The sequence below is a fragment of the Cotesia typhae genome, unplaced genomic scaffold, assembly GCF_013202065.1.
Source record: "Cotesia typhae breed Kobodo isofemale line unplaced genomic scaffold, CoteBio_Ctyphae contig_10, whole genome shotgun sequence".
NCBI classification, from domain to species: Eukaryota; Metazoa; Arthropoda; class Insecta; order Hymenoptera; family Braconidae; genus Cotesia; species Cotesia typhae.
In genome coordinates, this window is record NW_027423710.1 from 152,197 (window position 1) to 164,757 (window position 12,561).

The 12,561-nt window shown below is 31.8% G+C and overlaps 2 protein-coding genes across 2 annotated transcripts; both read right to left on the reverse strand.

The window, feature by feature from the left end:
* Positions 1-159: 159 nt before the first annotated feature.
* Positions 160-9,223, reverse strand: LOC141529447 (uncharacterized). The gene is made up of 6 exons (XM_074246008.1): positions 9,030-9,223; positions 7,496-7,969; positions 6,426-6,531; positions 6,257-6,333; positions 5,852-5,972; positions 160-1,720 (listed from the first exon to the last, which is right to left on the reverse strand). Exons 1-6 carry the CDS (start codon positions 9,087-9,089, stop codon positions 993-995), a joined length of 1,566 nt encoding a protein of 521 aa, XP_074102109.1. The 5' UTR covers positions 9,090-9,223; the 3' UTR covers positions 160-992.
* A 610-nt stretch (positions 9,224-9,833) lies between these two features.
* Positions 9,834-12,536, reverse strand: LOC141529518 (uncharacterized). Its single transcript, XM_074246128.1, has 3 exons — positions 12,214-12,536; positions 11,775-11,889; positions 9,834-11,445 (listed from the first exon to the last, which is right to left on the reverse strand). Exons 1-3 carry the CDS (start codon positions 12,265-12,267, stop codon positions 10,325-10,327), a joined length of 1,290 nt encoding a protein of 429 aa, XP_074102229.1. The 5' UTR covers positions 12,268-12,536; the 3' UTR covers positions 9,834-10,324.
* Positions 12,537-12,561: the final 25 nt, after the last annotated feature.

A 12,561-nucleotide genomic window follows, 5' to 3' on the forward strand; every position in this document is an offset into this window, starting at 1 on the left:
ATAACCAAGTAATAAAATTATGACAGGAGTAAACAAAACTCGGTTGGTAAAAAATAATTCTGCAAGCCAAAATTTATTTTTAATGTAACGCAGCACATACATTTTTATTGTATAAAAAGTTTTATTGTGTATATACAAGAATTATTTTACAAAGTACTTAAATCAGCAAGTATGATACCATTTTAGACTTTATTTATTAAATAAATTAATTCTATAAATGTATTTTTAGAAAATGAACATTTATAGTTTGTTTTAAAATTCTATATGTCAATATTTTTGTCATAATTTGTAAAACTGAAATTGAGAGACATCTGATAATTTAAAAAAATTTTTTAACAAATAAATTTTATTGAAAAAATTAGTATAAAAAAATTGAAAGAAAAAATTCACATTTAGAAAATTTGAAAAATTATTTATGCAATTTGTTTAAAGTATTTTTTTACTTATAATTTAATTTGCCGGAAAAAAAATGAAAAATTATTAAACATCGGCTAATTTTATTATCACAATTATTTACGGCTCCAGGCCTTTATTAATCCGCAAAAATTACCCATGTCAAAATTTCTCAAGTACAATAATTTCTCACCCCAAAATTTATCACAACATAAATTATTCTGACGTATAATTGACAAAAATTGCACGTATAATTTTTGAAATTTTCTACATATGAAATTTTTCCTTTTAATTTTTTCAATAAAAAAAATTCTAAAAATTTTCAGATGTCAGCTGATTTAATTTCAATTGTCATCTTATTTAACTTTTTAAAAAAATTATAAAAATCATCAAATGTTCCTTTATCTCAGTACTATTATTCTACGCTATTATATTTATCTCAAAGTATTAATTTTAAAAATAACCTCATAAAAATAAAATTCACTGTCTTCAATTATTAACTCTAATAATAATAATAATAATAATAATAAAAATTCTTAACTTTTAGAAAAAGATTTCTAAATAAATCTGGATAATAATTCTCCATATCCAAAAAAATTTCATTCCTTTTCATCGTGAGTTAGCACGTGGTTCGCAAACGTACTCAATCCATGGAACTCCAAGGAACAAATTTGACAAGCATAACTTTTTTCTCCATTGTGGATGACCATATGTCTATCGAGATGATTCTGCTGCCTAAAGTTAACCGCACAAACAGAACAAGTGTAGGGTTTTTCCCCAGTGTGAATAATAATGTGCTGTCTCAAGGTGCTCTTCTCCCTGAACTTGGCGGAACAGACATCACAGGTGTACCGCTTTTCTCCAGTATGAATCCGACTGTGTCTCTTCAAGTGACCTTGTTCCCGGAAGGTCGCGGAACAGAGGTCACACGCAAAAGGCTTCTCTCTGGTATGAACACGAGCGTGTCTGTTCAAGGAACTTTTGTACCGAGTTTTGTAGGCACACAGGGTACAAGAGAAGCTCATGTCTCCTGCGTGAGTTCGTGAGTGCTCTATCAATCCGGATTTCAACTCAAAATCAGCCGGACATACTTCGCATTTAAATGGTTTGGGGCCGTAGTGCGATTTCAGGTGGTACCACAATCCTTGTCTTGATATAAAACACTTTGGACAGACGTCGCAGTTAAATTTATATTTTTTTGAGTGAGTTGCTAGAGAACTTTCATTGACAAATTCCATTGCGCATTTATCGCATTTGAATGTTTTCCACATGGATTCATTTTTTGGAGTTTCTTCCGTGGGAACTTCTTGGAGATCATTTGCTGCATCTGAAAAAAATTATTTTTAATAATAATAATAATAATAATAATAATAATAATAATAATAATAATAATAAGCGGTGCTTGCTACGTGGCCTCCAAGCGGCGCATCGCGGGAAACGCAGACCATAACATCAGGTCTGTAGGCGAACGACGTAGCCCGTGCAGTGGGCCAACTACCCACTGCATGGAAATAACTGAGTTACCACAAGATACCAACTCAGAAGTGCTCCCCACAACCGGTCCTTTTCGGATGAGGACCATTCATCAGGTGGGAGGAGCACGCCGGACCCGATGAAAGATGACGACCCTGGCGCCTTAAGGACTTACTTTAAGTGGACGGAGGAACTGAGAGTCGATCTCTTGGTGTGCTACCAACGTAGCGAGCCGGGGGTGAGCGGCTATATGGCCCGGATGCACACTCTTTGGAGTGATAAGCATCCGGAGCTAGCGCATTTTACGCCCAATCACCTGCGTAATTATGCCGCTCATCTTCGGCGAAATAGAAGATCGCTTTTGCCGGACAGAAGGCAGTCTAATAGACTTTCCTTTCCGGCGCAACTACACCAAGAGCGACGCCGTTCCTCCTTGGACAACAACAATCCCTTTGTAGGACGGCAAGTAAGTATATCTAAAAAGATAACTTACTCCCAACAACAGCTTGACGCGGTAAACAAAGATCTCCGTGCAACCATCCTGGAGGACTCCACCCTGCTCACTGTGAGCCAGGTTGTGTATGGTGCAGCAGTTTTGGCTTTTCCGAGAGAGAGACATTGTCTCTCGATCGAGGCAAGGTTGAGACAGCGCATCTTACAACTTGGCTCCAAAATTGACAGATCCCGGAAACATGTCTCCCGCATTCAGTGTGTGATTGAGTTCGAAACAACTCAAAAAGCATACACACCCCGAATTCGACGCATTGTTGCTGAACTTCGGTGGCGTCATCACACACTGAACAAGAGTACTCTTCTTGTCATCAAAGAAGAGTCTCTTAATAAATTGCGGGCTCTAGTGACTGCCAAAAAGTCACTAGAGAAAAGGCTGAAGCGGTTGGTCGACAACTCGTTGTTTCGATCCAGCCCTTCACGGTTTCTGACACCAAAGACCGATATTACTGGGACTTATCCAATACCTGAGCGGGTGGAAGCTTTTTGGACTGAGTTGTATGGAGATCAACCAAACGTGAACGCCAATACTCCAGCTCTGCACGACTTCAAAGCATTCTGTCGGGAACACCGTCGGCAGAATGCTGATGAAGAGAGCCCTGCAGTCAGTGTGGATGAAGTTCGTTCAGCTCTAAATGGCAGCAAAAATTGGGCTGCCCCGGGACCAGATGGCATTAATGTCTTCTGGTGGAAGAAGTTTACTTCTACCCACCTCCATCTGGCCTGCATATTTACATCGTACATTAGAGCTGACGATCCGATTCCGAACTGGCTTGTAGAAGGGCGAACCGTACTGATACCTAAAAAAGGTGTCTGACTTGTCTGACCCTAAGAATTTCAGGCCTATCACCTGCTTGAATGCGGTTTATAAAATTTTTACAAAAATTTTAAATAACCGTATCTTGCAGCAGATAGAGCCTGTATGGCAACAGATATATGAACAACGTGGCAGTAAAAGAGGCCTGTCAGGTTGCAAGGAGAACCTGATAGTGGATCGATGCGTCTTACAAGATGCGATCTACTATCAACGCAACCTGTCAATGGCTTGGATTGACTATCGCAATGCATTTGACTCAATTCCACATGAGTTGATTTTATATCTACTCAAATGCCTGGGAGTCAATCCGGAAATAGTGGAGTGCATTCGGCGTACAATGCAGCTCTGGCGAACGCGTTTTCACATTGGAAGTGAAAATGCATTGCACGTAACCGGAGTTGTAGAGTATAAACGGGGGGTCTTCCAAGGTGATTCCTTGAGCCCTCTGCTGTTTTGCGTTTCACTGCTGCCTATATCTGTTGCTCTCCGTAAAACTCGTGGGTACTCTGTGGGGCCTCCGGGTGATCGAAACTATTCGATTACCCATTTGCTTTACATGGATGATCTGAAGCTGTATAGCGCTGATAAAGATCATCTACAAGCGGCCCTCAACATCGGAGCAGAGTACACACGAGATGTCGGAATGTCTTTTGGGTTGGACAAGTGTGCGATCGTACATCTGACGAGGGGTAAGTGCTCTGATACTGGTGATGATGTCGAGTTAGTGGATGGGAGCGTCTTAAGACAATTAGACGCCGGGGAGTTGTATAGATATCTAGGAATGGAAGAGCACCGCATGCATGCGGTCTCTGAAGTCCGAGCAACTCTCCAGAGCGAGTATGTTAGGAGACTCCGGAAAATTTGGTCCTCCGAACTTTCCGGCAAAAACAAAGTCTCAGCTACTAATATGCTCGCTGTCCCAGTCTTACTATACACTTTCGGTGTCCTGAAATGGGCCCGAAAGGATTTACGAGATCTCGACATCAAAACCCGTAAGATCATCAATATGAATCGGAGCATGCACCCCAATTCATCAGTCGCCAGATTATACCTCCCCCGATCCATCGGTGGGAGAGGTTTGCAGAGTTTGGAGCGGCTTCACGACCGTTTGGTCCTGGGTTTAACACACGAAGTTGTCAATTTCACTGCAGACGAGGATGACTTTCTTATGCAAATTGTACATAAACATGAAAATGAACATAAGGGGTCATTCTTGTATAAGACAGCAATATATGCGGCAAGAACCCTTGGTCTTGGAGAAATAAACGCTCTTATGGAACTCCGAAAGGAGGAATTTAAGAGCGTCATCAGGAACACCGAGGAAAAACTACTCCTTGGCGAACTGATGGACAAGTCCATGCACAGCGTGTTCTTTAAACACGTGCGTGATCATGGCTTGTCCACCCAGCTGACGTTTTCCTTCTTAAAGTCAGCTGGCCTGATGTCCGAGACTGAAGGGTTCATATTTGCCTGCCAAGATGGTGTCATTAACACTCTTGAGTACCGTAGGAAGGTGCTCCAGGTGCAGCTACCGGACACTTCCTGTAGGAGGTGTAGACAACATCCGGAGACGCTTATGCACCTTTTGTCGGCATGTCCAGTGCTGGCGAGAGGTGCATATATCCAGCGTCACAATGCTGCCCTGAGAGTACTGTACTACTATCTTCGTCATTGCTACGGTATTGACGTGACACCAGTGCTACCTTATCTGCCAGGAGATATTCCCCAGGTTGTTGAGAATGACAGTTGCAAAATTTATTGGAACATACCATTTGCAACAACCCGGCGGATAGATCACAACAAACCTGATATTGTGCTTCGACAAGGCCACTCGTGACATTTATGTCATTGAGTTCTCGGCCCCGGCTGAATATAACATCTCAGCCAAAGAAGAGCACAAAAGACAAATATATCAGGACCTCCTGTTTGAAATTGGCAAACTTTACCCAGGTTACCGTATCAAGCTTGTCGTCCTGATTGTTGGCGTCCTAGGAGGGATGAAACAGTCTTTTGTATCCTCACTTGCCAAAGTTCCAGCTTGTTCATCAAAAGCTGAGTTCTTGGCAGTTAGGATGCAGAAGGCTGTTTTACTTGGTTCTCTCCGTCTCTTAAGGGAAATGACTTTGGCCTGCTGTGATCACTAACCGCCTTGTTGTGCGGAGTGGTCCAGCAGTAACGGATGGAGCTCAGGCTGGGCCCTCGGAGAATCGGACTCCGGGGATAACCCCCCTGAGCATTTAATAACAAAATAATAATAATAATAATAATAATAATAATAATAATAATAATAATAATAATAATAATAATAATAATAATAATTATTATTATTATTATTATTATTATTATTATTATTAAGTTAGGAGACTTTGTCCTACAGCCAGTAAATAAATTACATTACATTAAATAATTATTATATAATGATACTAAAGTTAGCCGACGTTTTTAATTTTTTGATTTTTTTTTTTTTTTTCTTATTAAATTAGAACTAAAAAATATTTTTAGAAAATTACACTTATATTTTTTCAAGTTTTTTACAAATAAAAATTTATTTTTATTTTTTTGTAATAATTTTTTCAAGAAAAAAAATTCTGAAAATTTTTAAATGTCGGCTAACTTAATTTTCATAATTATTATTATTATATTGGAAATTGTACATACTTTTTTTGATTTTTGTCGTCTTTAATACATCAGTAATATTTGGATAAATTATTGTATCTTCAGTTTCTTCGATCTTGATTTCTTCAATATCTATCGGATAATCTAGATTCGCGTTAAACTCCTAAAAATATTAAATTTTTTTTACTATTATTAGATTGAAAATTAAAAATAATCAGTGTATGATTCTTCCAAAATATATTCATAAAATGTTAAAAAATTGTTGAATATAGCAGTTTCATTTTGATTTTTTTTAAGCTCTGAAAAATAAAACAATAAATTAAAAAAAAAATTTTACTATAATTAATTTACAATAATAAGACTCCGTCTTATTAAATTTGTAAGAAATGTCTAATTTAAATTGTTTAGTTTACTAATTAAAAATATTATTTAAAAAATCAAACTCACGTCGTCACTTTTTTCCTCATTTAAAACTGATCCTGATCCTCCAAACGTAAAATTTACACTGTCAATAACTTTGACATCTAAAATTAAAAAAACTTTACTTCAATAATTTTCTATAAATAATTATACATTTTTTTTTTGTTTTTCATTGAAAATAAAAAAAAAATAATACCAGGTACATCAATAGTATTTTCTATAACCACTGAATCTCCTTCAAGTTCATCTTCTATTTTTCCAATGTCTAAAGGATTTTCCAGAACCTCATTTATTCGCCAGTCCTAAAAATGTGTCATTAAATAAATCAATCTTAACTATGTATTTTAATGACATTATTAAATTTAGCGGTCACTTCACAATTGTTTTAATTTTTTTTAGCAAACAAATTACAGCAAAAAAAAATTATTAAAAAAATGGACTTGTAGAAATTTTCATAAATTAAAAATCCAATTTTTTAAAAATTATTTTTTTGTTAAATAAAAATTAAAAATTCTCTAATGACTGCTAACTTTAATGTCATCAAAAAAATTAGTTCCGAAAAATTATTTTTAAAAAATTGCATTTTTAATATATTAAAATTTCTAAATGTCAATTTTTTTAATGCAGTAATTTATTTATTATTAAAATTATTAAATATCAGCTAAATTAATTTTAATAATTTTTTAAATATTTGTAACAATTAAATTATAGTAAAAAAAAAAAATAATATTAAAGTTAGTCAACTTTTTTGATTTTATGATTTTTATAATTTATTAAATTAGAAGTAAAAAATATTTTTTCGATATTGCACTAACAGTTTTTCTACAGATTTTTTTTTTTTGTAATAATTTTTTCAGTAAAAAGAATTCTAAAAATTTTTAGATGTCGACTAACTTAATTTCCATAAATAAAAAAAAAAATTAATAATAGTTAAAAAAAAAATAAAAAATACGCTTTTTATAGAAAATCGAACTAAAAAATAGAAAATAAATTTAAATTAATAATAGTGTGAATAAAAAAAAAAAAAAAAAATTATTTAATTTAAAAAAAAACGTGGGGTGATTTTTAAAATATTATCAAAATGATAATCATTCTACTCATATCTGTCAATAAAATATTTATAACTATTGACTCCCTACAATTTTTTTAAAACGAAATAATTTTTTTTTATTCACACTATTATTAATTTCAATTTAATAAAATTTTTAACATGACTCTTAATTTAAATTTATTAAATATGTTAATTGACTGCATAAAGCCCGTTACATTGGCTCTACTTCTTCTGACTTCAACATTTCGTTGTCGCATTTGCTGCAAGCGGGCTTCTCTAGCTTCCTCTGATTCAGAGGCTCGGATCTTAGCCATGGACTTTCGCATTTGCTGCAAACGAACTGCTCTAGCTTTCTTTGATTCTGAGGCTCGGATTTCAGCCATAGAATTTCGCATTTGCTGCAAGCGGACTTCCCTAACTTGGTTTGATTCAGAGGCTCGGATCTGAGCCATGGAATCACGCACTTGCTGCAAACGAGCTGCTCTGGCTTCCTCTGACTGTTTGGCTCTGTAATTTCTCATATAAAGCGTTTTTTTCTTCTTTCTTTCTTCTAATTCCTCGCTTGAGAGTTTTGACGTTCGCTTTATTGACTGTTGTCTTCTTTTCTCTAATGCCCTTTTTTTCTGTGTTTTAGTATATTTTTGTTTGCTTTTTCTTTCCATGATGTTCCCAACGGACGAATGTAGACACTGCGAAATAATTAAACTCAGTCACAAAGACGGTGGCGGACTCTTCGTAGTTCGTGAAATCTAAGTTATATGCGCAGACACTGCTGCTAACTCTAATGCATGGCTCAGATATAAATATTCTATTGACAGACATGAGTAGAGTGATTATCATTTTTATAATATCTTAAAAAGCACCCCACGTTTTTTTTTTTTTAAATAAAATACATTTTTTTTTTTATTTACTCTATTATTAATTTATATTTATTGAAATGTTTAATTTAAATTTATTAAAACTTATTTTCTATTTTTTTAGTTCGGTTTTTTATAAAAAGCGTGTTTTTTAGTTTTTTTAAACTATTATTTTTTCTTGACCATTTTAGTTTTGGAGTTTATTAAAAATTTACTAAGAGGCAATTTTTATTTAAAGCATCTGATATGAATATTTTAAAGCAGTAAAATTTTTTCAAGCGGTAATAAAAAAAAAATGAATTTTATTGTAAAATAAATTTAAATTAAAAATTTCAATAAATATAAATTAATAATAATGTGAATAAAAATGACACTGAAGTTGGCAGACATTAAAAATTGTTTTAAAATTTTATAATAATGCAATTATTATAAAAAAAATTTAATTAAAAAATTCCACATGTGAAAATTTATAAAAATTACAAGTGAAAATTTTTAGGAGCATTTTTTTATTGTAATTTATTTGTTATTAAAATTTTTAAAAATGACAGCTGACGGCTAACTTCAGTATTATGAATAAAAAAAAAAAAAATTATTTCATTTTAAAAAATTTTTGCAAATTGAAAAATGAAATAATTTTATCAAAGTCTGAACGAAATCTGGACGTTTAAAGTGGGTCAAAATCGCGCTCAAAGGAGTCACTTACAAACACACGTGAAGCTAATAAAAATTTTGTAAAAAAAAAAAAAAAAACTGACATAGAAACTGTAAAAAAATAAAAAATGCAATTTTCTTAAAATAATTTTTTGGGTAAAATAATAATTTGTTAATTGAATAAAATTTTTAAAAATGGTCAAGTCAATGCTAACATTAATGTCATGAAACCTAACCATACCTCATCATTCTTTTCAACTTTTATAACCACTGTTTCAAATGGCAAAACTTCCATGTTCATTTTTCCCAATCTTGATTCTATTATTTATTCGCACAAAGAAGAAAGTAAATTTGTAATTTAGTTTTTCTTCGTTAGTCTCGAAATATTTTTCACTGTTCGTAAACACTCATAGTCAAGATTTTATAAAAACATGATCTGCGATTCTCAGTATACCAAAATGTATAGTCTATATTTTGCGTATACAAAATGGCACATTTACTGGTTTATCAGTCAGCGGTTCAAGTGGAAATTTTTATCATGCTGTGGTCAATTAATTGTGCAAATTTATATAATTAAATAAATAATTTAATAATCAAAATGATGGACCTAACGATAAAGAATACAATTTTAATTAAATTAGCCAGCTTTTCATTGAATGAGGTACCAAAATTTATTTTTTTTTGTGACACTGAAGTTAGCTGACAACTGTCAATTTTAAAAATATTAATAACAAATAAATTACAATAAAAAAATTTTCACTTATAATTCTTATTAAATTTCACACGTGGAATTTTTTAATTAATTTTTTTTTTATTAATAATTTAATTGCTATAAAATTCTAAAAAAATTTTTAATGTCGGTCAACTATAGTGTTATTTTTTTTTTTTTTGAGTAAAATTTAAAAAATTATTTATAAAAAAATAGCAAATAAACTATAATACTAAAGTTGGCCCATTTTTTTTTTTTTTTTTTTTTCAAATTAGGTAAAACTAAAAAGTATTTTTTTAAAATTGCACTTAAAATTTTTTTCACAAAAAAATTTTATTTTTATTTTTTTATCATTTTTTCAATAAAAAAAAAAAAAAAAAAAATTATTAAAAAGTGTTTTGAGTTCATCAATAATAATGAACAGAACCTAAGACACAACCACATACTCAAGACCTCTCTTTCAAGACATCATCAGCGATCTACGCTCCAATCGTTTATCTCGAAGCATATACTTAATATTTTTTAATAAATCTCGGCAAATTTAATTTTCATTAAAAAAATTGCATTGTTTTTTTGAATTTTGAAAAAATATTTGTAATAAAAAATTACTAGCTATTTGGAAATTTTAGCCCTTATTTAAAAAAAGAATTAAAAATGATCTCACGTGTTAAAAAAAAATATCTGTAAGAGATAATATTAAAAAGAATTTCTTAAAATAATTAAAAATCAAATTATTTTGAATTCTTTCTAATTTTTTTTTTTTTTTTTTTTTTTTTTTTTTTTTTTAATGAGGGAGTGCCATAAATATTTGCACTCAAAATATTTTCTCAAAATTTCTCAAACGCAAAATCGTCTTCTAAATGAATTTTCATATGGGAGTTCAACCGTTGCTTCCGGCGAGTTTTAAAAAAACAGACATCACAGCCAAAAGGTTTACCTTCCATATGAACAACCATATGTTTATCCAGAGTCCCTTTCTCGCGAAATTGCTTCAAGCAAACCTGGCAAGTGTAAGGTTTTTCTCCGGTGTGAATCAAAGTGTGTTTATTCAACGAACACTTATGCCGGAACTGAACGGAACATACGTCACATTGGTAGGGTTTTTCCCCTGTATGAATAAGCATGTGGGTTTTGTACCGAGACTTCAAGTGAAAAGTCGCGGGACAAAAATTGCAAGCATAAGGTTTTTCTTCAGCATGAGCTAGCCTGTGTCTGTTCAGCAAACCCCTTACGCGGAACTTCGCAGGACAAATTTCGCAAGCGTAGGGTTGCTCTCCGGAGTGGATTCGCTTGTGGATTTTCATTTGAGTCTTTTCTCGAAAGCTCCTGAAACAAACGTCGCAAGAAATAGGTCTTTCGTTGAAGTGGATACCAAGATGTCTTCTCAAGCTGTGTTTCTGCCAGAATTTTTTGGAACAGACATCGCACGTGTAGCGCTTCTCTTCCATGTGGGTGTTCAAGTGAGATTGCAACTGATGGTTCAGTCGGAATTTCCAGGGACACATACTGCAAGCGTAAGGCTTCTCCTCCGAGTGCGTGTGCATGTGTCGCTTCAGAGAACTGTTTTGATTGAATCGCAACGAGCATAAGTCGCATCCATAAGGCTTTTCGCCGGTATGGACTAATTTGTGTTTATTGAAATTACCTTTTCGCTGGAATTTCGCGGAACATACTTCACATGTGTAAACTTCCGCCGGGTCAATTTGCAAAGTGCTTTTTGCAAATTTCTTTGATTTTAAGGTGATACTTTTTGGATTTACTTTTTTAGCCTTATTTTTTGGGTTTGTGGTTTTTGGAGAAGATTTTGGAGTTCGCTTGGATCTTGTACATTTTGCTATTGAATTTTCTGATAAGGTAGTGTCGGTTTTTACGGCGTCGGGCTCTTCAGTGGAAATTGAAATTTTATAATTTTCATCGTCAGTATCTTCAGGTTCTTCTTTGATAAATTCTGGAAATTATTAAATGTTAGTTGATCGAATGATTTTTTTGACATAAAAAATCCCAAAATTAATTATAACTTTTAATTTAGCTGGCATTTGACAGTTTTCTAATTTTCTTTAATAAAAAAATTTTTTCGAAAAAATTGTTTTTAAGAAATTGCATTTTTAATTTTATTAAATTTCTACAAGTCCATGTTTTTAATAATTTATTTAATTTTAAAAAATTTTTTTGTAATCATTTTTTCAGTAAAAAAAAATTCTAAAAATTTTTAAATGTCGGCTAACTTAATTTTTATCAATTAATGATTTTTTTCTAATTAAAATATTTTAAACATACCAGGTACAATAGTAATTTCCTCACTCATTGAATTATTTTCTTCTTGCTTTACAAAATCTATGGATTGAAATAAATAAGATTCTGGATGACAATCATTTTCATCAATTTGAAATTCCTAAAAATATGAAAATTATGATAAAAATTTATATTTTACTTATGAAAATTTTTTTTTTAAATAATATTTAAATTATCTATACGTAATTTATAAAAAAAATTGTGACATTAAAATTAGCAGCCACTTGATAATTTTTTAATTTTATTTAACAAATAAATTTTTTCTGAGAAACTATTTTTAAAAAATTGCATTTATAATTTTTAAAAATTTTTAAATGTAAACTTTTTTTTCTCATTTATTTTTTAAAAAATTTTAAAAATTAATAAATAGCTGCTAAATTAATTCTCCTAAAAAAATTTTGATTTTATAAAACATAACCTTTACCTCTTTTTTAATTTTGAAAATCCTTTCCTCGCAAGGAACATCATTAACCTCCATATTTATTATTTATATTAATTCACCAAGTACATTTATAAAATAGCAATGAATTAATTTAATAATTTTCTTCCAAGTAGTCCAGATGGTTTTAAAAATTACTCACAATTTACAATTTACAATTAACAGTTGGAATAATATAAACATATTGCTAGTGCTCACATTTGAGATATATAAAATATTATTATGAACATGTGGCGCTCCGCGTTTGAAATGTCCAATTCGAATTATTAAAAAATTATTTAAAATTAGGAATCCCCCAATTTTTAGTACTTAAATAAAAATCATTTTTGAAAT